We start from the raw sequence: 26,820 nt of genomic DNA, 5'->3' as shown, positions 1-26,820 counted from the left end.
GTTTTTTGTTGAACAATAGGAAAGCACTTGATTCCATTCCACATTCCTCATCCCCCAAAGAAAGCTGCTCTTCTTTTAGTCTCTCCTACCTTAGCAAATAACATGCCATCTACAGGGTCTCAAACCAAAAATTCAGAGTGATATTTAATTCCTCCATCTCCCTCACCTCCACAAGCAATCCATCAGCAGATCCATTTGGCTCTATCTACAAATATGTCCCAAATTCATCATCTCTTTCTCTACACATACCACCACTCCAGTTCAAGCCATCACCATAATTTCTACTTTAAATGGTCTCCCTGCTTCAACTCTAGTCCTTCATTGATTCGTTTTCCAAACAGCCATAGCAATCTTTTATAAAACCCTAATTCATTCACCAAATATTTATTGAGAGCACAGAGGAACAGGACCTACAGCAGTGAGGCAAATTAGAGAGCAACATAATTTATTTTATCAAATTTTATCAAACAATTTTGAATAACTTTCCAGTGTACTTAGATTAAAATCCAAATTCCTCACCATAGCCTTGTCACAAGGTTCTGTGATCTCCGGGTTCTGTTCGTCCTTCCAACCCTATGTGTACCACTCTTTATCAAGGGAACATGGTAACCGTCTTCCAGGTCTTCTTTGTATCGCCTCAATGTGCCCAACCTTTTCTCTTCTTCAGGCACTTGTTCCCTGGATCTCGAATATTCTTTCCGAGATCTTAGGTAGCCTCCTCAATATTCAAATCTTAGCTGAAATATCACTTCATTGGAGTGAATTTGTGGGATCAACCCAAAAGTAGCCTCCCCACTTCCTAACCAGTCAGACTGTTTGATTCGTCTCCTTAGCACTTTCCACTTTTGGAGATCATAGGGCTTATTTATTTAACGACATCTTCTGTCCTCACTAGAACGCAAACCTCCTGGAGAGAGGGATTTGGGGGTGTTGCTCTCCAAAGTATCTCTAAAAGTCTAGAACAGTGGTCAACATAAGTGCGTCTCGATAAATATTTTCTGAAAGAACGAACAACGACACACAGCAGGAAGACAAAACTACACGACCTCTCACTGTAGCCAAGCTCCGCCCCCTACGAGCTACTTCTGCTCCCGGCTTCGCGGGAGGGAGGGTAGGGAGAGGGAGTCCTCCGCGCAGGCGCGTAGGGCTGCAGGGCTTTCTGGGTAAAGATGGACGTCCACGATCTCTTTCGCCGACTCCGCGCGGGGGCTAAATTCGATGTAAGACGCTTCTCTGCAGACGCGACCCGATTCCAGGTATTTTGTGGGGTGAGATGGTCGGGATGGCGGTGTAACTGGGAAGGAGCAGGAGGCTGAGAATGGACTGGCTGCTGGGGAGCCGGTGCACCCAGACTCCCGTGGCCTGGCTCTGACCATCCTCGCGGCTTACCTGTCGACCTACGCGGTTCAGGTCCGAGGAAGTGAACTCTTCTCTGAAACTTCTGGAGACTTAGTAGGATCTGGCAGGACACGCTGTTCACCCCCACATCTTAGTTTATTGAAGGCACGGTTGGAGTTTTTTAAAAAGGAACTTTTTCTCCGAAGCTGGCGGAATTTCGAAACAAAAACAACCCCAAACGGAGAGAACAGATTCTTTCACTGTCGTCTATCTACTCAGATTTGGCTTGGCATGCATATAGTATAGTCGACGCACATTTGTGTCCGTTCTTTCTATTGTCCCAACCCACGGCGTGTTAAGTAACCCATGAGTAGAGTGGTTTAAAAATAGGGAATCGTAATAAGTAAGAGATGAGTGAAATAAATCAGGAAAAGTCAGTTGAATGTCAGTCTTTACTGTTGGAACTAGTTACTGTTTTAGTTTTGTAACGTGTATTTCTTTCTCTGACTGTTGGTCTACTTGGTACAGTGAAGTGGTTAAAGCTTTGAACTCTGAGGTCGGATTATATGGATTCAAATCCTAAGTCTGCCAATTACTTATTTTGAAGGCAAGTTACTTACCTCCCCATTTTTCTCATCTTTAATAATGCTCTTTCCCTTACAGTAGTGATGTGAGGATGAAATATGTGTAAGCATGCTTAAAAATCTGTCTGACATATACTGAGCATATATGTTAGTAGCTATTACTATTTTATGAGGTGAGGAACGGTGCCTTTTTGGATTTCGTTTGCCCAGACCTACTTGTCACCTCAACAAATATTTGGTGAATGGGTAAAAAAAAAAAAAAGGGATCCATGTGTTACTGCGAATCCTGTTTGGGTGAAAGCAATGCCAGTCTGTCAGTAAATTTCATTTTCAGTTTTTGTGGTTTTAGGTAGGAAAAAGGAAATATGACTTTGATTCTTCAGAGGTTCTCCAGGGACTGGACTTTTTCGGAAACAAGAAGTCTCTCTCAGGTGAGCCTGGAATATCAAGAACACAAGAGCTCCAACATGAAGAGAAAAAAGAAGAGAGCCTATTTAAAAGGAAGAGGGAGCAGAAAAAGAAAAAAAATAAGTCTTCAGGTTAGTAGGTGACTTGTTATGCTTTTTCTCTCTAGTTTTTTCCAACTAAAAAGTAATATGCTGTTATAGTTAGAAGTCAGACAATATAAAGTCATTCACCTGTTGATGGCATTCAAGTTGTTTCCAGGTATTTGCCAATGCAAATATTGCTGCAGTAAAGAATTTGGACATATATCCTTTTGTACAGGTGCTGTTGTTTCTGTAAAAGAGCATTCCCAAAGTGGGACACTGGGTCAAAGGGTATGCACAATTTTTACTTTGAGCACATGTTGCAAAATGACTTCCTACACCCTTGTCAGTGCTAGATACTATTGGTCCTAAATTTTTGCCAGTCAATTGAATGAAACTTTTCATATGCTTTACTGCCTATTTACAGTTCTTTTTTTTTTTTTTTTTTTTAAAGGAAAGACAGAGAGAAGGAAGGAAGGATGGAAAACATTTTTAAACATTTTCTTGTTTTTATTGTATTCTGTTTCTCCGTTTTTGTTACATGGGCTGGGGCCGGGAATCGAACCGAGGTCCTCCGGCATAGCAGGCAAGCACTTTGCCCGCTGAGCCACCGCGGCCCGCCCTACAGTTCTTTTTGTGGATTGCTTTTTCTTACTTATTGTCCACTTTTCATAGAGGTTTTTGTTTTTTTCTATACTCTACTACAAGGGCATTTCTTTTTCGCTATTTTATATATTAAGTTTCTTAGCTATTTATGTTATTTCAAAGTATATACTTACAGTTTTAAAAGTTATACAATGGTAAAAAGCAGATGTCCATCCCATCTTTTCTTTCCAGTTCTGTTTCTCCAGCACAACACTATTAATCAATTTATGTATTTTTCTACAGATAGTCTATTAACGTGTGTTATGAACCCCCTTTTAAAAATATGTGAACGGTACCCAACTCTATATCATTCTGAATCCCCATCCCCCTTTAAAACAATGTATCTTAGAGATTGTTCAGGATCAGTAGGAAGTACTGATTTCTGTTCATTTTTACAACAACATAATATCCCATTGTTCATTGTAGGGATGTTTCATAATTTATTTAACAAGTTCCTGTGTGATGGGCATTTAGTTTATTTCCATATTTTTGCTATTACAATGTTACATAAATGTCATTCTGCTTAATGTTGTGTACATATGTCAGTATATCTGGCTGACAAATTCCTAGGAGTGGAATTGCAGAGTTAATAAGCAGATTTATTTTAAATTTAGATGATTTAGAATTTTCTGCCAGAAACATATGAAGGTGCACATTCTATAAATTCCTCTCTGGTCTTTTGTATCTTTTGCCTTTTAGATTGTTGATCTCCTGCTTCTTAATTTGATAGAATTCTTAAATTAATTTTATTTACTATCTGTTATGTTTACAAATATGTTTTTCAGTTTGTCACGTTGTTTGTCTTCAGCTTTTTTCTGTTGTTGTTTCTTTATGGGTCAAATTTATCAATATTTTCCTTTATTTGCGGGGAGGGTCTTCTGAGTATTAAGCTTATTTTAAAAATTGTTTCCCTCTGTTTTCTTATTTGTAATTCTGAGTCTCTGGAATTTTATTTGGTGTCCCTCAGTGAAGTTGAAAAGAATTGAAAAGAAATTCTAGTAGAGCTTGCCTTTGTTTATTACTGTTAGAATTTTTTAGATTAATCCTTACATATTTACTTTTCCACAAATTTTAAAGTTAACTATTTCAGTTCTCAGAACAAGCTTCTTATTACTTTTAACAGAACTGGTGTTATAGATTTAGGGAAAATTGTTATCCTTATAATATTCTTACTTTTGTAAATGAAATATTTTCTTCCATCATATTTGTTTTCTCTTATCTGGTTGTTGTTTGGACATTAGAAAACTAACTACCTTATTGAATTCTCTTATTAAGTAGGTTTTCATTTAATTGTGTTGTGGTTTCCAAGTATAGAATCATGACATCTATATATAATGCAGCTGAAACAACCAATAAAGAGAAGAGAATGAACTTCAGAGGTCTGATTATACCAACACTGAACTTACCTCTCCTTTTCCTATTTTTTAACTTCCTGTTATTTTCTCTTATTTAATTATGTCACATAGTATTCTTTTTTTGTTTGTTGTGAACATAATTGCCTATTTGCTGTGCCCTAAAATTTTTCACTTAAAATTTTTTTAATTTTTAAAAATATACTTTAGAAATTACTTCTCAAGAAGAAGGAACTACTATACAGTGGATATCATCTGTGAAAGCTGACATTGAAGATAAAAAAGCTAAAGGAGAAAATAAACAAACTTCAGAAAAATTGGAACATCTCAGAAAGGAAAAGGTTAGAAAAATGTCTAAGCTCAAAAATATGTTTTTCTGGCCTACTACCAGATGTCTAAATAATGAATTTGCAGATTATATGCCCTTTTGTGTTTGGATATTTTTGTTTCACATGATGCCTGCTAAACACATTCTAAGTTATTTATGAATCTGTAGATCATATATTCACGTTTCTGGATAATATTTTTATCCCCTAGTTTTTTAGCAGTTCTGCTGTTAAGTAGACAGATGAGAATATCGTAGGTTTTAAATGTTGAAAACAGTTATGCTATGCACATTCTTATCCATGTATTTGTAGAACATATGGAAGAATTTCTATTAGCAGTGACTCAGGGCTATATGTGCTAAGTCGCAAGGTATGACTATGTTTATCTTTATTATAAACTGCCAAAACATTTGCACAAGGGTGGTCCCATTGTACACACTACAAATGCATATGAGAGTTCCAACATTAAGTCAAAGTGTGTTACACAATTTCAGTGTTTTCTGTTGGTCAAGTTAACAGAAAAATTGAAGAGTTTAAAGGAAAAGTTTCTCAATGTTGTCTTAAATCATCTCAAAATAACTTTAAAAGCTGTTGCTCATGGATCAGCAAGAAAAAATACTGTCTCTGTGTTCATTGCTATGAACTTAAATGGGTTCCTTCTTTCAAGGTTTCAGTGCATTTGTTTTGGAGTTTCCTGGTTGTCGTCTTCCACATAGGAAGTGGAAACCACCCTTTGACACTCAGTTTTAATATGCATTTGTATAGTAGAGTTTTAGGGTAAATCATCAAGGAGCATTTGCACTTGTGTACTATGTGCCATGCCAAGAAATAAATGAATTCAGTGCCTGCCTTCTAGAAGTTTATTTAAGACTATAAATTATAACTATGGCAATAAAACATTAATTGGAATAGCACATTGACTCAGCAGTGACATATTAATATGAAGAAAGTGTGGCTAGAAAGGTTTCTTGTTATGAAGGTCTTCTGTGAAAGGGCATGAGATGTACCTAATATCTGTAATCTTTTACAGCTTGCGATTTAAGCAAAAAGTTCCACATGCTACTAAGTTTATCCAAGAAATTGTTACCGTTGTTTTACATCTGACAATTGTATTTGGCTGTGTCCATGATGGTCCCTTTGCTTTATTTTTCAGATAAACTTCTTCCGGAATAAACACAAAATTCATGTTCAAGGAACTGATCTTCCAGACCCAATTGCTACATTTCAGCAGCTTGACCAGGAATATAAAATCAATTCTCGATTGCTTCAGAACATTCTAAATGCAGGCTTCCAGATGCCTACGCCAATACAAATGCAAGCTATTCCAGTTATGTTGCATGTGAGTATGCAGATGTAGAATGCATCTAACATTCCTTGCTCTGTGTGTTTGGTCATTCTTTTTCCTCTCTCTGTGAAATCCCCCTTTTCCACTTTTATCTTCCCTTGCTTTGAAGATCCATCTCAAATGCCTGTGCCTCCATAAAACTTGTCTTGATCCCTACAACTAAATGTGATCTCTTTCCTTTATCAAAACTCTCTCCCCTGGGAAAATTCAACTTCCCCAAGTTGAATTCTTGATATTCTCACAAGCAGTGCGGACAATCAAAGCTATAGGCTGAGCCCCGGATCTTGGGGTCTGTTCATATGAAACTTAACCCCACAAAGGATAGGTCAACCCTACTTAAAATTAGGCCTAAGATCACCCCCAAGAGAACATCTTTTGTTGCTCAGATGTGGCCTCTCTCTCCAGCCAACACAACAAGCAAACTCACCACCCTCCCCCTGTCTACGTGTTCCCCTGGGACATGACTCGTAGGGGTGTGGACCTTCCTGGCAATGTGGGACAGAAATCCTGGAATGAACTGAGACTCAGCATCAAGAGATTGAGAAAACCCCTAGAATGAGCTGAGACTCAGCATCAGAGAATTGAGAAAACCTTCTCTACCAATAGGGGGAAGAGTGAAATGATGCAAAATAAAGTGTCAATGGCTGAGAGATTCCAAACAGAGTCGAGCAGTTATCCTGGAGATTATTCTTAAGCATTAAATGGATATCACCTTGTTAGTCAAGATGTAGTGGAGAGGCTCAAGGGAACTGCTTGAAAATGTGGAGCTGTGTTCCAGTAGCCATGTTTCTTGAAGGTGATTATATAATGATCTAGCTTTCACAGTGTGACTGTGTGATTGTGAAAACCTTGTGTCTGATGCTCCTTTTATCTACCTTGTCAGCAGATGAGTAGAACATATGGAATAAAGATGAATAATAGGGGGAACAAATGTTAAAATAAATTTAGTGTGAAGTGCTGGTGATAGGTGAGGGGGAGGGATGGGAGGTATGGTATGTATGAATTTTTTTCTGTTTTCTTTGTATTCCTTTTTCTGAATAGATGCAAATGTTCCAAGAAGTGATAATGATGATGAATATGCAACTATGAGATGATATTGTGAATTACTGATTATATATAGAGAACGGAATGATCAAAAATTAAAAAAAAAAAACACAACTCTCTCCCCTGCCCTCCTATTCTCCATTGTACTTGCAGCATTTATCTTACACTTTACGCTACCATATATTTGCAGCAATGTTATTTGTCTTTTTATTTTACTAGAATGTAAACCCTCTGAGAATGGGAAATATGTTCTATTTATTCGCCTCTGATTTAGTTTATAATGCCCAGAACTATTTCAGAAAAGAGATGCTTTTGAAAGTTCTTGTACATAATCTGACTTAAGTTTTTTTAATGTATTTTACTATTGAAGTATAAGTAACGTGGGTTTTTTTGGCATAGGCAGGCTCCAGGAATCAAACCCGGGTCTCTGGCATGACAGGCAATAATTCTGCCATTGAGCCACCATTGCACTGCCCTTGAAGTGTAATTTATATACAATAAAATACATAGATTTTAGGTGCGCAGTTTGTTGAGTGTCAGAAATGCATACTCCATTTACCCATCAAAGCAATGAAGATATAAAACATTTCTGTCATCCCATTATTTTCTGTTGCTATTTATTAATTTTGCTTCTTCTGAAATTTCCTATCAGTGGAATTGTACATTATTTATTTTTTAATTTCTTTCTTTTTTCACTCTGCATAATTTTTTTGAGATTCATCCATGTTGCAGATAACCAGTAGTTTGTTACAAAGGAATACTACTCAGCAATAAAAAGTATGAATATACCACAACTTGTTTATTCATTCACCTGTTAATGGACATTTGGGCTAATTTAGATACCTGGAAATTATATTTTTCTGACATTTCTCTTTATAGACATAAGAAGTGATCCCCCACCTCCCCCGAATAACTGAGATGGCCTCCAATTCTGGTAGCCAAAATTCTGGTCTCTTTTCATTCAAATGAGACCTTTTTATTTCCTTTGGAAACTGAAAAGACAATACATTTTTACACTTGAATGATGTTCTTGATGCATATCATAGTAAATATGCTTTTAATTTTCATTAATTGTTTCCATGATGACTTATCTTAAAACTTTAAAATAATCACAGTAACTTTTTGAAGATTGTCACCTGTAAGGTACTCTGTCATTCAGGTAATAGCCACTTGTTATCCTGCCAACTATTCTATTATTTATTGAAACTTTCCCTGTGGATTTAGCAGTGCAAATACCAGGACAATAGGTTTGTTTTGTAAGTTTGCTTTGAGAAAAGAATTTAGTTGGAGGGAAAAATGAAATGAATGGGTATAATAGAGGTTGTGAATAATCTTTTAATTTTAGTTCTCAGTAGACTTTACCCACTCGAGATAGTGCAAATGGACTTTTTGCAGCAATGCTCAGAAACTACTTAGGGATGGTGTTAGCAGAGATAGGAGATATTGGAAAAGTAAAAATGGGAAAAGCTAGAAAAGCAGAAGGGGACTTGAATAATTACATCCATTATTATTGTATTTATTATTTCTGTGGCTGGTAGCCTTATTTCATGAGACTTTGAAAAATGTCTATTTTTCCTTGTATTTAATGTATTTTATGCTTTTAGGATCGGGAACTCCTGGCTTCTGCTCCTACTGGATCTGGCAAGACTTTAGCTTTTAGCATTCCCATTTTAATGCAGCTGAAACAACCCATGAATAAAGGCTTCAGAGCTCTAATTATATCACCAACACGAGAACTTGCCAGCCAGGTAAGACTTGTAGCTTTTTTTCTTTTAATTAAAAAAATTTTTTTTAAACATAACATACAAAGACGAACATTCTTACCATATGATCATTCTATTCTTGGTGTATAATCAATAACTAACAATATCATCGCACAGTTGTATATTCATCACCATGATCATTTCTTAGAATGTTTGCATCAATTCAGAAAAAGAAATAAAAAGAAAACAGAAAAAAATTGATACAAACCATACAACTTATCCCTCCTTCTCATTGACTGCTAGCATTTCCATCTACTCAATATGTTTCAGCCTTTGTTTCCCCTATTTTCTTCTATACCCCTTACCACTCCCTTTCATTGATCACTAGCATTTCAGTCTACTAAATTTATTTTAACATCTGTTCCCCCTTCTATTTATTTATTTTTAATCCACATGTTTTACTCATCTGTCCATACTGTAGATAAAAGGAGCATCAGTTACAAGGTTTTCACAATCACACAAGACCTGTAGCTTTTTAAGAGAATGCGTTTGGTGTTTCCTTTGGTAATCTTTCTTACTTGAAGGTAATAAAAAGTTCTCAAAGGAACAAGTTCTGCTTGCATAGTCAAGTACTCTATACAGAGTACATTGCTCTATATCTTAATGCATATGGGTAGATCTTTCTATAGTTTTCTAAAAGATAATGACATTAACATTTATACTTCTTTGGTAAATGTTTTAAGATTCTTGAAGTTGAAAGACTATTTTAATATGTAGTCCCCCATTAAAATTTATTTTTCTCACCTAAGAAAAACTCACCTCAGTTTTTGAGAAACTAAAACTAAACAGTGATGTGCGTCACCTTTCCAGTGTGCTTAAATAATATAAAATACGTGCCACGAAGTGTGAAATAGTTTTGTAATAGTTCTGTATTCTAAAACCAATATGTAAAAGATTGGAGGAGTGTTGGTTTCATCTCTTAGAACTGATTTAGTACATCTGAAGAAAGTGCTGGATCTTATTAGACATTGAAGTTCCAAAATGCCAAGATTCCAGGTTAATCTACAGATTATTATGGTTTTAATTTAAAATATTTATGGATTTGTAATAGATTTATTTGTTAATAATATAAAACAGACTGTATCTCTTATCCAGGTATGTTAGCAGCTAATGCTTTCATCATTTTGTTTTAGATTTACCGAGAACTAGTAAAAATCTCTGAGGGAACAGGATTCAGGATACACATGATCCACAAAGCAGCAGTGGCAGCCAAAAAATTTGGACCTAAATCATCTAAGAAGTTTGGTAAGGATTCCTTCTTGGGATGTAGATCATATAAGAGATTTAGAAATTAAAAATATTTTAAATGCTACATGAGAATTTTAAAAGTATAGTCCTATATATAATTAATTTTAATTTTAGAGATGCTAAAAGTGAACCCTTCACCACTTCCACCCAGTAGTTATATGAATATATATACCAGTGGTTCCCAACCAAAGATGATTTTGTTCTTTTGCCCCTACACTGGGAATATATGGTGATACCTGGAGACATTTTTAGGTGTCACAACTAGAAAGGGATACTACTAGCCTGTAGTGGATAGAGGCCTGCAATGCACAAAATAGTTCCTCCCAACAAAGAAATCTGACCCAAATGTCTTAGTGTTGAGGGTGAGGAACTCTGCTTTATATCAATGATTTTTAAGCTGCCATGTAGAACCTTAGGCAATACTGTGATGGAAAAGTAAGGCTTATATCCCTATCCTTACATCAACTAGAGAATCTTCTTTTACCTATTTTTTGAGTTTGTGAGTAAAATTTCATTTAAAGAAAGATTTTTTCTGCAGAAACCAAACCAAATAAAAACACACAAACAACATAAAACTTTGAAATCCAAACTGTTGAGTCTTGATATTGTTGCCATGTTACATGTTAACATGCCATGTTACATGTTAATGCTACATGGCAGCTCATATGTAATAAAAAAAAGAGCAGAGAAACAGTATTTGTGTTGTGTTGGATAAAAAAGTACATATATTAGATTACAGATGAAGAACTTTTCTGTTCTTGGCGGTGAGTGTAACCACACTTTCCTCTCCCCAGCTCAGATTATTAACCAGAATTCAAAGAGAATTAATTCCCAAATTGAAGAGGAATGATCCTTGTTTTGCAATTTGTACCATTTGTTTTTCCTGTAGATATTCTTGTGACTACTCCAAATCGGCTAATCTACTTATTAAAGCAAGATCCTCCAGGAATAGATCTAACAAGGTACAGTTAATATGTTCATGTCTCTTGTATGTATTTTTCATTCAGTTGATTATGTTTTATCCTCAGTTGCTTATATTATTATCTTTTGGAGCTTGTTGTCTCTACCAACTCTCAGTCAGTGTTGGTGCTGCAAATAATGGTTTTCTTAAACTCATAAAAAAAACTATCTGATCAGGAGGAAGCATTCTGATAAGCAATTAATACAGAATTTCCCTAGCTCTCAGCATCTCTCAGCAGGATCATACAATACATGAGATTTATGCAAAGCTTCATGGTTGCTGATTGGAACTTCCTGTCTTTGAGGCTAATGGAATAGGTACACTGATTTATGTTTAGCTTGTTTTTATCATTTTCCTGCTTATTCTTATGTGTTTCTGATATGATAAAATGGTAATGAAAAGCAGCATCAAAGTTTGATTTCCTTATGGTTTAGTGAAGTTTTTTGGATCTTCCAGTTTAATATACCATAAGTTATTATTTTTTAGTGTTGAGTGGCTGGTAGTAGATGAATCAGACAAACTCTTTGAAGATGGCAAAACTGGCTTCAGAGACCAGCTGGCTTCCATTTTCCTTGCCTGCACATCTCACAAAGTCAGAAGAGCTATGTTCAGTGCTACTTTTGCATATGATGTTGAACAATGGTGCAAACTCAACCTGGACAATGTCATTACTGTATCCATTGGAGCAAGGTAATTGTTCTTTTATATTATCCTACTTATTTTTTTAATATGTTATTTTTTTTTGTAGACTCAAGGAAATACGTTGTAGACTTGAGATTAATAATGGGAAAGTTTTGCTCGGAGAACTGTTAAGTCAGGATTGAATAGTAATCTTGTTTCTCTGTTAGAATAATCCACAGAGGTTCTTGTATTGTCATTAGTATCCGTATCACTGTGTTTTTAGATGATTTTTCCTCATCCACAAAGTATAACATGAAGTCTGTGGCCATCCAGAGGATTTAGCTTCTTTGATAACTTAACTAAGTAGGATCACAGAAGGAAAGCTGGTGTTACTGATCCACTTGATTTATAATTCCTTACTAAAAATTATTTTGGTGAGTGTTTTATGCTGTCAGTAGTAGAAGCATGGCTAAGGAAATTATGATCTTGCCACTTGAATAGAATATTATAAGACCCATGAAATAATAATTATGAACACTGTAGCTCTGTGAAAGAGTGGCTTGTAGAACCACCATATTAAATGAAAAAACAGCCAAATGGAATGGTAAAGGATACTGTTGCCTACGTTAAACTGAAAATTCCTGTGTATAAAAAGAAAGCAGAGCAAACTCATCTTAAACATAACTTAAAGACAGACAACAAAAAGGGAAATATATTTGCCACATAGTATGATATATGGCAACATCATATGGAGTGATAAAGTCTTAATATACCTCAACCTCAACTGTCTGTCTATAGATAAGCCCTTACAGATCATTAAGAAAGTTTAATCATATGTAATAATAACCTTAAAAAGTTATTGTTTTACCCAATAATTTTACTTTTAGCTATAAGTAAGTCAGTAATTAGACAGACATGAAAATTTGCCACTGAAATACATCAAAATGTGAAAGTTTATTCTAAAATAGTGGAATTATGGACAATTTATTTTTTTAGAGATAGCATTTTTATAATTAGAACAAAGCATTTTAAAAATACTGATTTTATCCTCATTAAAATATAGTTAAATACTTTTATTGACAATGGAAAGTTGATTTTGTTGGAGTTGTGGGAGAAAAAGCTAAAATTGCCTCTTGCAAAGTACTGGATATATTTTCTTCTCAGAAATTCTGCAGTAGAGACTGTAGAACAAGAACTTCTCTTTGTTGGGTCTGAGACTGGAAAACTTCTGGCCATGAGAGAACTTGTTAAAAAGGTATATTTGAACTATATTCTTGGATTTTGATGAAGTTAACCTAGCCTTATATCACTGGTGGGAGGCTAAGCATTAGTTCTGCATCAGATTTAATAATCCATTATTATGCTCTTAAGAAGCACATTGTCTCAAGTAGGAGAGTCTCGCCTCTTAGAATTTGGTTGTAGTCTTCTGTTCCCAGCTTAGGGTAGGTTAGAAAAAGATCTACCTAATGCCTTGAAGGCCTTACTTTTCCATTTTTGTATCTGCATACACACCGGTCTCCCATTCTTATAGAAGAACTGAGGTATTATAAAATGAGTAGGATGTTAGGACACTAAATTGGGTTTGCTGTTTTTAACCCTTCAATAAATATTGAGTAGAAACCGTAGTTAAGAAATTAAGTACTAGGGGGCGGGCCACAGGGCCTCACTGGCAGAGTTCTCGCCTGCTAGGCTCGAGACTTGGGTTCGATTCCTGGTGCCTGCCTATGCAAAAAAAAAAAAGTTAAGTACTAGGCACAAATTTACGTGTCCTATACATAGAACTCTGCTAAAAGAAGTAAAGTCAGTTTTAGTGTATTTGAATTTTAAACATGTTTTAAAACTAGGAGATGGGGTTGGAGGGTGACAGCTAAGGGCTGTGGACTTTCTTTTAGGGGTAATAAAAATGTTCTAAAATTGATTGTGGTGTTGGAAGTGCAAAAGTCATTGGATTGTACCCTTTAAGTGGCTGAACTGTATTATATCTTAATTATATCTAAGTAGAGCTGTTAAAAAATTAAGTTCTAGGGGTTGGGATGGGAGATAATAAAAGAAATAATAAATCCTAAGCCTTGCCCCTGAAACTTAGTCTTATTTAGGTGATAAAATAAAAACACTTGTGTTAGGTAGTTTAGGATGAAATACCATCAAAGGCTATGGGGTTGTTTCTTAAGCATCCATTTAGTTATCATGGTAACATCAGGATGAAGTTACTGGTTGGGGAAAGCTGTATAAGGAAATGCTGTTAATCTGAGGCTTGAAGGATTTATGGAACAGAAAAGGTGGAAGGAGGTGTTTTGAAGGCTTGGCAAACCAGTTGAAGTCTAAGGTGGAGGTGAACATGTGTTTGGAGACAAATGAAAAAGTTACTTGGCTAAGGTGAAGAGTTTATAGTGGGAAATTCAAGAAAACAAGGTTGGATAGGATATTAGGGTGTGATTGAGAAATAAGATTAGATATTTTAGGAAGGGACAAGACCACATAATTTTTAAGGAAAATTAGTTAAGCAGTGGTATGTAGGATGGATTGTAATGGGAAAGACTGGAAACAAAGCCAGTTAGCAGGCTGTTAAATTAGGATGGGCAAAGATAATTAAAATTAACCTTGGTAGTAGGGCAGTAAGAATAGTTGGAGAATGAATGGGGAGAGGAGTTTGCAAGTACTTGATGATGACAGGAGCAGCTTCCTTTAGTGATTAAGAGCATGGTCTCTGGAGTCAAACTGCCTGGATTGCAATTCTAGCTCTACCATGTACAGTGTGATTTTGAACAACTTAACTTCTCAGTTCCACAGTTCCATCATCTTTAAAATGGGAATAATACTATTTACCTCATAGGGTTGTTTTAGTAGTAATGAGTAATACAACTATAGTACCAACAGTAGTTCCTGGCACAATAATATAGTAATGGCATATACTGTATTTATAAAACTAATATAGCACATACTAATATAGTAAATGTTCTATAAGTGCTAGTTTTATTGATCTTCCTAAGGGCTTCATTTGGCACTAAGAAAATATAAGGTTTTCACAGATAACTCACATGGAGATCTTTACATCATGGATTTTAGCCATTTACAAGCTTTAGAAGGTCTGTAAATCCTCTGAAATGGTATCTAAATATTGTGTGAATGTGTGATTGCCTATTAGAAGGCTTCATAGTTTTCATAAGATTCTGAAAATGGTGTATGAATTAAAATTAGAGGGTTAAGAAGCCATAAAATTGACAGTTGAAAAATACAGAAAACTGGTTTGAGTAAGAGATAGGTTTAATGATAAAAATGTAAAAATCATTTGCTGAGAGCTGGTAGTTGATACTGAGATTTTATTTAACTCGGTAAGAATCAAGGGCTAAGTTTTGGGAAATGGCCACATTTAAGGGAAGTAGTGAATTAAAAAGACAATAGTTATTACATTTTTTAAGCAAAACCAAAAAAATTTTTGAGACACACTAGAGATAATTGTTTCAAGGAGTGAGCATCCATTACTGTAGTAAGTTGAAGAGGGATTAATTAGACAATTCTGTTGGAATTTGGGTGGAGAATACAGTTCAAATTGAGTAGGAAGAACAGATAGATATCCACTGTAGAGAATGGAGAGTAATGAAGATAGACCACTAGTCTGAGAAATTTGGCAATGAAAGCAGCCTAAATTGATTTGGGTTCCTTCACAAACCAAAATCATAATATGAAATAATGAGTGATTGCATTCTTGGTTATGGATTATATGTGCTGATTTTTGCCTTTTTTTAGGGTTTCAGTCCACCTGTTCTTGTTTTTGTTCAGTCCATTGAAAGAGCTAAAGAACTTTTTCATGAACTTATATATGAAGGTATTAATGTGGATGTTATTCATGCAGAAAGAACACAGCAACAGGTAAAGTCAGATATACTTTGAACACCATAAAAAACTACTAAATTAAAAAATATTGGCATTCAATTTATGAAATACTTGCTTCTCATTCTTAAAGTAGTACTAAGACGTTTAACGTATGTTCTGTTTATCAGAGAGATAATACAGTCCACAGCTTCAGAGCAGGAAAAATATGGGTTCTGATTTGTACAGCCTTGTTAGCAAGAGGGATTGATTTTAAAGGTGTGAACTTGGTGATCAACTATGACTTTCCAACCAGCTCAGTGGAATATATCCACAGGATAGGTGAGTTGTCTTTTTTTCCTCCCTCCTCTTCCCATTTTCTTAGCACACTCTACTATTACCTTCAAACAAAAATAAGCTAATTAATAATAGGGTTCTATATGGGAATCCTGTACTTTATGCATGATTGTTCTGTAAACCCAAAATTTCTCTAATAAAAATAAAGCACATTTTTGTTCCTGTGGAAAATTCAGTGTCTTTCATATGTGAATTTTGTGGATCCCTTCCCTCTAAGAAACTTCTTTTTATGGTCTCATTTTTCTTAGGTAGAACTGGAAGAGCAGGACATAAAGGAAAAGCTGTTACTTTTTTCACTGAAGATGATAAACCATTATTGAGAAGGTAAATTAGGAAAAGTAACTCAGTATTAAGTTGGCAATATCACGTCATTATTTTTAAAAGACAATTTCATCATTTACAAAATGGCTGTCTTGCATTTTTTTATAATGTTAGTTAACCACATATTACCCAAGAGAAAAGGAAAAATTATCAAAGGGCCTTGTTTTTCCCTTCTGTCAGTAGATTCGGAAATACTCATAGTGGAATATTCCTTAAATTTCAGATGTGCAGGATGCTTCCAATAGCCATCAGTTGTTATTTCTCACAGCATAATATTAAGGTTTTGAATTAGTGACTAGGTTAAGAATGAACCACTTGAATCTATTTATTTAGCACAGTCAACATTATTTCTTAACATGGTGCATGCTTAAGGACAGATAAGAGTTTTATATTTTTTTAGGGACAGATGAGAGTTTTGTATTTAGCCTCAGGGTCACCTGTCTTACAGGAAGGAATATTTTAATAACACATTTCAATATGTGTTCCAAATTCCAATAAGCCTGAGTGGCATGTGATATACTTTTAAAATCTAAGTTTTAATTTAAGCCCATTATCATATTTAGATTTTAATAGAGAAGCTGAGTTTGCTGAATTTTGACTGCCTATGGTATATTTTTGATTGATTATAATTAATAGCACATCACAATGTCTCTTCCAAGATTGAGCTTCTTAGTGCTTGATAAATGTTGAGTAGAAAGAGGAGGTATCTAAAATTATTCCTCAATTAATTGATTCCAGTCCAGCTGATAATTCCCTCAGTATTCTGGTGTAATTACATCTGGTGATAATTGATAATAAATCAGAACACTTTATTTACTAGATTACTTATGTGTGTAGGTTTAGTTTCTCTTATATTGTACAGAGGATTTAAGTATATAAACATCAGTTTGATAAGATGCAAATTTATGTTTATGGATTCCTTTTTCAGTGTTGCCAATGTTATACAGGAAGCTGGATGTCCCGTACCTGAATACATAAAAGGTTTCAAAAAACTATTAAGGTACATTCTTGAATTTACACAGGGTTTCGTTCTCTCTTTGAATTTGCATTCTTGTTTTCACATCTCTTATACAATATAGTTCTAACAATACTTTTAGAGCATTTTAATATAAAAATGTTGCTTATAAATATTTGTGAAACCTATAATTCTTTGATAGGTAGTTTTTTTATCCTTGAGATTTTATGAGTCCAAATTTTTAAAAAAATTATTCAGCCTGAGGAAAGTATACTTGGAATTTATTTTAGTTCATAAAAATTTAACAATAAAAAGCAGTTAAACAGCTATAATGAAAGTCAAAGAATTGTTGACATGGGACATAAAGTTGACACAGGACATATTTTCATCAGAATTAATACCCTTTTTTTTAATTGATTGAATTTATCATCTCTGTGTTTGTTCTGAATGCTGCTAGATAAGATACTATATTAATGTGGATACAGCCTCACTTTAACCAAAAAGTGGTTTAAAACAATTTTTAATTCTTTCTTCTCTTTGTAACTTTCAGCAAACAGAAGAAAAAGATGATTAAGAAACCATTGGAAAGAGAGAGCATTAATACAACTCCAAAATATTTCTTAGAGAAAGCTAAGAATAAACGGTAAGTACATGATGAGGAATTGTTATTTGTGACTCCATTATTTCTCCTTACGGTAAATTTTTAGAAGTGGAATTGATAAGTTTTCAGTCCATTATAGGATATGATAAAAGTAATATATCTTAGGTTGCCTGTGATTTAGGAACTTGGATGATTCAGTGTTGGAATTTTTTGTATATGTATATTAATCCTTTGTATTTTTTCCATCTTTGAAAATATGATTTCAGTTCACTATCAGTTAGGGTTATATTCCTGCTGTCTGTACACAGCCTGCATCAGGGCATACTACTCAGGGCAATAGTTATGACTGTTGACTAACACAGATCAAGTTTTTCTTGAAGCTCCATATTCTGGGAAGAATTTCAGTATGATCTTTGACTTATCCTGAAGCTCATTGATCACCTCTAGAAAGTATTACTTGGGTAAATTTATAGTAGCTTAGCTGAATTTTAAAAGAATTTTAAAGCATAGATCTTTAGCATACACACAGGACTGCCTTTTTGCCCCAGTACTGCCATGAAGCTACATGTTTTTATAGGAGGCAGCTAAAATATTCTGACCAGTGCTACTCTTTCCACTATTTAAGGAAAATGGCACTCTTCAGAGTATTATTAACCTGGACCAGGTTAATACATTCTCTGATAGAATTGCTTGATGCTATATAATTGCTTTAATGTGTGTGTGTGTTTTTTTTCTGAGTGCCATCAATGCCTAGGATACTGCAGTTGAAAAATGAGCTAATACTTCATTCCATTGCTTTACATCAGCATTGTGGAACACATTAGGGAAAAAAAATTGTTTCCATCAACCAGTAGGCATTTACTAAGTCCATGCTGGTTAGTTGGCAGTGGTAGGTAGTACATAAAAGTCTAAAATGACATCCCTTTCCTGAAGTTAAGGAATGGTGATTATTATACATGAAAAAACCAGAGAACAATTTTTTTTTAGTTGTGAAGAATAACATATATACAAAAAAGCAATAAATTTCAAAGCATACCACAACAATTAGTTATAGAACAGATTTCAGAGTTTGGTGTGGGTTACAGTTCCACAATTTTAGGTTTTTCCTTCTGGCTACTCCGAGACACTGGAGACTAAAAGAAATATCAGTATAATGACTCAGGAGTCATACTCATTTGTTAAATCCTATCTTCTCTTTTATAACTCTACTACCTTCTCCCTTGATCTTTTTTTTATTGATACATATTATATATTCATGTATCATGAATTCATCAGAAGTGTACAGTCAGTGGTTCACAATATCATCATATAGCTGTGCATTTATCACAATCAACTTTCTTTTTCCTTTTTGTGAAAAATAACATATATACAAAAAAGCAATTAATTTCAAAGCACACCACAACAATTAGTTGTAGAACAGATTTCAGAGTTTGGTGGGACTTACAGTTCCACAATTTTAGGTTTTTACTTCTAGCTGCTCTAACATACTGGTAACTAAAAGAAATATCAATATAATGATTCAGCAATCATATTCATTTGTTAAACCCTATCTTCTCTGTATAATTCCACTATCATCTTTGATCTTTCTCCTACTGTTTAGGGGTATTTGGGCTATGTCCATTCTAACTTTTCCACGTTGGAAGGGGTTGTCAGTAATATGGGAATAGGGGGATGGAACAAGCTGTTGTTCTGGAGAGGCTTGCCCCTCTGCATTTCAGCACTTATCTGGTCCCGGGACTCATCTGGAGGTTGTACGTTTCTGGAAAGTTACCCTAGTGCATGGAACCTTTGTAGAATCTTATATATTGTCCCGGGTGTTCTTTAGAATTAGCTGGAATGGTTTTGGTTGGGGTTTGGCAAGTTATAATAGCTAGTAATGTTAACTGAAGCTTGCACAAGAGTGACCTCCAGTATAGCCTCTTGAATCTATTTGAATCAATGATACCTTATTTGGTACACTTTTTTTCCCCCTTTTGGTCAGGATGGCATTGTTGATCCCATGGTGCCAAGGCCAGGCTCATCCCTGTGAGTCTCCCTCATGCCACCAGGGAGACTTTCACCCCTGGATGTCATGTCCCACGTAGAGGGGAGGGTAGTGGTTTCACTTGCAGAGTTGGGCTTAGAGAGAGAGAGAGACAATATCTGAGCAACAAAAGAGGTCCTCTGGAAGTAACTCTTAGGCAGACCTATGGGTAGACTAAGCTTCTCCACTGCATACATGAGCTTCACAAGAGTAAGCCTCAAGATCAAGGGCTTGGCCTGTTGATTTGGGTGTCCCTAATGTTTGAGACAGCATCAAGGGTTTCCCTTGTGGTAAAGTTTAATAGTTACATAAGTTTTCTCCCATTCCTCAAGGTACTTTGCCAATAATTTTTTATTATCTGCTTAATACACTCTGGGATGTATCCAGGCATTACATTAAGGTATACAGGATTAAAGGTCCTCATTCTTATTTTGGGCTCCTTGTGTTTGGATTGTTTGAATGATCTAACCAGACAGGTTGAGTTAGAATATGTGCTACAGAAAATGCAGGTTCCAGACAAAATAAACCTTTCTTCCTTTGGTCTCAAAGACTAGATGTGGTTCTAAAATATAGTCAGTGTCTTCCTTACCTCTGTATTCTGAATTGCCTTAATCTCTACCTGATCAGCTTTGTTCTTATCTCTAAATACCAAGTTATACATATATAAAACAGCCTAAAATTAGGGATCAGTTTTAAAATAAACTAGAAGTACAGAGAAAAGAAAATCAATATGGATTGTTGTAGTTCCTGAAAGTTTCAAGACGATAAAAAGTAAAGATACAAAGTAAAAAAATTTACTTTTCCTTAAAAAAAAAAAGTAAAATTTAGGCATGTAGAAGAACAAGGTAATCAGAGGCATGAAACTAGAATCTGTTTGCCTTGTAAGGGGAGCAGGAATCTTACCTGACATTTTGTATTGACTGGGGAATAATGTTCAGTTAGAGTGTATAGTATATATGAGGTGTGCCAAAGTTTTAGTGCAGTTTTAAGCTTAATTACTTAGCAAGAATAAATGATAGTAATTTACAAAATATCATTTGAAAGTTTATCATTTTTATTTCATTTGTACTTAGTTTGTGAACTCTTAATAAATTTTTTATTTTCATTTTTGGTGGCCATGGTTTTAGGATGACGCTATACCAAAGGATTGGTAGAAGTTGTCTTTCTTGGCCACCATGGTCACCTTATCTGTCTCAGACATTTTCTTGTATATGAGGGGTCACATGAGAACATTTGTGCATGCATCAACACATCATTCTTTGAATGATTTTTAAGGCAAGGATTACAAATGCAGTCCTTTCAGACACTTTTAGCAGCTGATGAAAGTTTTTGAAGTTCACACATTGCAGCATAAGATGGTAGTTATGTTGAATTTTAATAAGAAATATCAATATTTTAATATTTTAAATAATTAAAATCTAACTGATTTTTTTTTTTTTGGTGGGGGGGCATGGTCTGGGAATCGAACCCGGGTCTTACACATGAAAGGCAAGCATTCTGCTACTGAATCACCCGTGCACCCTTAAATGATTTTTTAAGTTTGTAGCATTTATACTACTGAGCTTTAAAGTTTAAAGCTGCACTGACACTTTCAGGACACTTGGTAGAGTTTTAAAATTTAAAGCTGCACTAAGACTTTCAGGGCACTTGGTGTGAATCATCCGTCCGCTGCTTTAGATGTTTCACATTTGAAAGTCATACTACTTTTTTTTGTTTGTTTTGTTTTTATAAAGGGAATTTATTAAGTTACAAACTTACAGTTCTAAGGCCATAAAAATGTCCAAACTAAGGCGTCCAAAGAAAAATACCTTGACTCAAGGAAGGCCAATATCTGTCACATGGGAAGGAGCATGGCTGGTGTCAGCTGGTCCCTGTCCCTGGTTCCCTTGCTTTCACCTTCTGATGCCAATGGTTTCCTCTCTAAGCATCTATGGGCCTTCACTTAGCTCCTCCAGGACACAACTCTGGGTTCTGGCTTAGTTAGCATCAGTTCCATTGGTTAGTATATCTATCTTTATGCCAGTACCATTCTGTTTTGACCACCGCAGCTCTACAAAAAAAACTTTAAAGTCAGAAAGTATGAGTCCCCAATGCCACTCACCCCAAGATGTTTTTGGCTTTATAACATCTTGAAAAAGAAGAATGAAGTCACAGGACCCACACCTCCCAACTCCAGAGACCACTACAAAGCTACAGTGGTCAAAACAGCATGAAAGCCATACTTCTTAACAAAGCATACAAACAAGATACATCATGGTCTGACTCTAGCTTACCTCTCCACTGTAGATGTTCCTTTAACTATGCCACACTTGCCTGTAGCTTTAGCTCATACCTCATTGACAACTCTGAAGTCTGTATTTCCAGCTTCATTACTGAGCTACAAACCTGACTCCCTGTTGCCTGGTTGACCCCACTTGAGGCACTACAAACTCAACCTGGTTTAGTAGAGGGAAAAATTGGATTTGGAGTCAGAAGAACTGCCTCTTACACCTACTTTCCTTTGTGACTTTGGGCAAGTCAGTTGACCTCTCTAAGCCTCTTACCCCAATATATAATGGAAATAATTATGGAAATAATACCAACTCTCCCACTCATGATTGGTTGGTTTGAGTGAGTTAATATACATAAAAGAACTTTATACCACTATAATATTATCATGTAAACACTGAGTATTTTCTCAAAACATTTTTCCTTTTCCTGAATTATCATTCAGTTAATGGCATTTACCACTTAGCAAATACCAAACTAGAAATCTCTTGAATCATATTTGAATGACCTGTTTTCCATACACCAGCTTGTAAAACTTCTTTGCAGATAACCTCTGGAATCCATATTCTCCTGAATATATAGGATTACCTCTACAATCAGACTGTCAGAGCTCCTATGTAACAGTTATTACCAGTGTGTGATGATTGGCAAGTATTCTAGTTTGCTAGCTGCCAGAATGCAGTATACCAGAAACAGAATGGCTTTGAAAAGGGGGAATTTAATCAGATGCTAGTTTATAGTTCCAAGGCCGAGAAAATGTCCCAATTAAAACAAGTCTGTAGAACTGTCCAATTTAAGGCATCCAGGGAAAGATACCTTGGTTCAAGAAGGCCGACAACGTTCAACTTTTCTCTGTCAGCTGGAAGGGCACATGGCAAACATGGCGGTGTCTGCTGGCTTTCTCGTGCCTCTGCCAAAAGGGACTCTCTCCAAAATGTTTCCTCTTTTAAAGGTTTCCAGTAAGCAATCCCATGTTCAGTGGTTGGAGATACACCTCTACGGAAATCATCTAATCAAGTTACCACCCACAGTTGGGTGGGTCACATCTTCATGGAAACAATCAAAATGCTCCCACCCAGCAATATTGAATGAGGATTAAAGGGCATGGCTTTCCTGGGTTCCAACAGATTCAAACTGGCACAGCAAGTTTGTCAACCACTTGGTGCCTCATTTTTCTCATCTGTAAAGTGAGGAAAATAATGATCCTTCCTCATAAGTTGTTAGGAAAATTACCCAAGTAAATATATGTAAAATGCTTATAACAATTTCCTAACACAAAATACACTTAATCTTAGCCAAAAGGCGGAGAAGCGATGTTTAGCACAAAATAAGTACTCACTGGATGTTAACTTTTATTATTAGGTCAGGATCAGAATCTGTCTTAAACCACATAGTAGTGTAGTTTGTTACAATGTTTCTGTCTCATTAATACATCTTTGTGTTCTTGGTGTCTCACATACTTGATACACAGTAGGTTTCATTAAATGTTTATTAAACTTGTAGAGTTTGGAAAGTATATATCTAGAATTTGATTCAGTTTTCCCTACTTTCCTTTCACAGGAAAAAGGCCACCCGTCAATCAGAAGGTCATAGCAAGAAGGAAGTAGCTCTTGAAGAAAGAAGTTAAAACCAGACTTTATAGAAGACTAGCCAAGAAATGTAATTTTTTGATCCCAGCATGAATGCTGTTTTCATAGAATACTTTATAAAGTCATATACTTAAAATCATATAATCAACCTGTGCAAACATTTGAAACCAAATACATGGGAATAGTGAAAATATGATTTATTATTCTAAAATATCAGCATGTCATATCAGATTTCCATTTGCAGATCACTTTTAAATGATTATACCGTGGAAATAACATTCATTAACATTTCTGTGGTTTGAGTCCAGAGAAATACTTCTTACAGAAGAACATAAGCTTATGTTACAAATAAGAACACCCGTATATGTGGTGAACTTCTAAGGATATTTCCCTTCAAATGTGAAGGAAGGTGGGAAGTATGCTGTAGAGAAGCATCTAAAATGAATTTCACAGTAAAGCCTTGAGATTGAATACCCTTCTTTTTTTTGTTTGTTTGAATAGATGAGAAGAACTAGGGTGCTGAAGAAATCTGCTCTGTTTGTTTTACTGTTTCTTAATTTGTTGATGGCTTTTTGTGTTGTGAGCTACAGCTCTTTTGTGGCTGGTTATTCAAGTTCCCTAGGATTTTTTTATTCTTTGGTCTATTAAATGTCCTTATACTTGGGTAGCTCATATCCTACCTCTCATGATGTTGTGACCTCAAGATTATGTTCAGTTATCTTGCTTCGTTCTGTCATATAACAGTGATTTTTCCTGTGTCTTTCCATGCAAGATGATTTTGCTCGAAAACAGATAAACGGTTTATTCTGATATGGAAGAATGTTCCTACTACTTGATACACCCATGACTTCATTCTCTAACAGCCTATCTTTCCAGAAGCTTTCGGCCCTTCATCTATTTAGTAATCAGATCCCTGTCAAAGGTAAAGGACTTAGAATTACAGTGATGGAAAATATTCTCTGCTATTAGCCGATTTTTCTCAGTTGCTAGTTTTTTTTTTTTTTTTTTGTATGCTGTATGGCCGGGGTCACATTTCATTCATTTTTTCCATGTGAGTATCCCCTTATTGCAGCACCATTCACTGAATTTTTGTTTGTTTGGGAAGTGCATGGGCTAGGAATTGAACCCAGGTCTCCTGCATGGCAGGTGAGAAGTCTACCACTGAATTACCCTTGCACCCCTCAGTTACTAGTTCTGTGCAGTGAAATAAAAACATTAACTTTATACATATCAAGAACTAGAAGTATGCTTGACACATAAATATTAGCTATTATCATCAGTACTACTATAATTCTATAATGTAAGCATCCTTTTCTCAGCAGCATTTAGACTAAACTTATTTCCTTTATTCTCTGCTTTTTATTCTAGATTCAGGATAGATAGACTATGATTTGAATATTTAAATGGTACAAAAATTGTTCATCTTCATAATTTATTTAAATGAAGAACTTTTTCTCCAGAATAACAAAAGGACTTTGATTTGCTTTCACTCTTGCAAACAGATCCTTGACTCAGTATATATTCTGGAGGCAGGTATAGTGGCGCTGTCCATTTGCCAGCTGTGTGATTTTGGATAAGTTCTTTAATTCCTCAGAACATCAATTTTTTCCTCTGTGAAATACAGGGTAATATGTCTCAAGATTGGAAGTACCTAGTACTGTGCCTGTTACATAGTAAACTCAACAACTATTCCTTCAACAAACATTTTAGTTTTTGATAGAAATAAAAGACTTGATAACACAGACCCTGCTGTTACAATGTAATAGTGGAATAAGGAGCAAATAGTGTGGCAAATACTATAGATGAGAGGTAAAGCTAGGATGCTGAAGAATCAAAGGAGGGCATCTAATCCAGATTTAGGGTGTCCTGGAAGGCGTCCCAGAGGCTTGATTTGAGTCTTGTAGAGAAGTCAGCAGGTAAAGAAGGGTAAATAACATTCCAGGAAGGAACAGAGATCACATCTTATGTGACCCTTGATAAACTCCCTTCATTTGACTTTATTTTCTCTTTTAAATACTTTATTCTGTGTAACCATCACATAAACGTCTACCAACTTGGTTTGTCAAAACGATTAATATTGAGTTTTGTCCCTTTAGCTTAATTGAAACTATGTCCTGCACAAATTTCAGTTTTATCTAAGGAAGTGGTGGAGTGGAATTCATAGACAATTATTATGACAAAAGAATACATGATGGTAGTGCCAATGAAATAAGAGCTTTAGAGTCAGACTTACCTGTATTTGAATCTTGACACTATGACCTGAGCAAATCACATCAACTTCTTTTGCTCTTGATTTTCCAATCTGTAAAATGTCAGTACTAACACTTGGAGATTTTAAGCAGTTCCTAACTAATAGTTTGTGCCCAATAAGTGAGGGTTGTTATTGTTTCCAGGTAAAAGCCCTGAAGCAAAGTGAAAGTTAAGATAATTATAATTAATCAACTACTTAAACTGCTAAGCAAACTACTTGAAGGCTTGAAAAAATTTACCCTTGGCTTCTGTATTCTCAGGCTGTAGTTGGATTAGGAAAAAAAATCAGTAAAAATAATTAATTTGTTTTCGAAGCACCACTCTTTGCCCCCTCCTGCCAAGTACGAGTGAAATGAATTAAGGGACTACTGGGTGGCACTGTGGCAGGAGTAAACACAAGACTAGAGCACCTTGGTGGCTTTATCGGTGAATTGGGCTTATGCGCTTTTGGTTTACTAAAATTTTAAATACCTTAAGCTCCTAGGGTGGATAACAAAATGAAGTTGTTGAATTAGGGAAAGAATGGAGGGAGCAGATCAGTGTTGTGAAAGTATTAAAATACTTTTAATGCCCAGGCACATCTATTCTTTATTCATAAAGAATTAAAAGAACATTTATGTGCCCAGCACCCAGTTTTTAAAAATAGGACTGACTCAACTACTCTTTCCAGTAACCAAGATGATCTTGTTTCAAACTGAGGAGTGATGGCGCCTTGCCGCTCCAGTGCCAGCTGGGCCCTTCAGAGGACCTTGCCAGAAAGTGAATCAGCTCCAATGGAGCTGCGCCGGCCCCATCATCCCCGGAGCTAGAATTGCACCTGCAGAATCCTCATTTTCCTATCCTGCAAACCGGGCTGCGGCGGAATCACGTGACGAAGGTGCACCGCTCCTCCCCCAGGGGGCTGGGAGAGTCACGTGGTACACGGCCCCGC

General features: G+C 35.6%; 1 protein-coding gene across 1 annotated transcript; it reads left to right on the top strand.

Moving 5' to 3' along the window:
* Positions 1–1,127: 1,127 nt before the first annotated feature.
* Positions 1,128–24,110, top strand: DDX52 (DExD-box helicase 52). Its single transcript, XM_077165110.1, has 15 exons — positions 1,128–1,256; positions 2,272–2,461; positions 4,618–4,748; positions 5,887–6,072; positions 8,727–8,870; positions 10,019–10,130; positions 11,023–11,095; positions 11,581–11,784; positions 12,880–12,970; positions 15,463–15,585; positions 15,717–15,867; positions 16,131–16,206; positions 17,132–17,203; positions 17,709–17,801; positions 23,611–24,110. Exons 1-15 carry the CDS (start codon positions 1,170–1,172, stop codon positions 23,675–23,677), a joined length of 1,800 nt encoding a protein of 599 aa, XP_077021225.1. The 5' UTR covers positions 1,128–1,169; the 3' UTR covers positions 23,678–24,110.
* Positions 24,111–26,820: the final 2,710 nt, after the last annotated feature.

This window comes from Tamandua tetradactyla, chromosome 6, assembly GCF_023851605.1.
Source record: "Tamandua tetradactyla isolate mTamTet1 chromosome 6, mTamTet1.pri, whole genome shotgun sequence".
Taxonomy (NCBI): Eukaryota; Metazoa; Chordata; class Mammalia; order Pilosa; family Myrmecophagidae; genus Tamandua; species Tamandua tetradactyla.
Note: the sequence above shows the minus strand (reverse complement) of the source record. Positions and strands in the feature narration are given on the sequence as shown.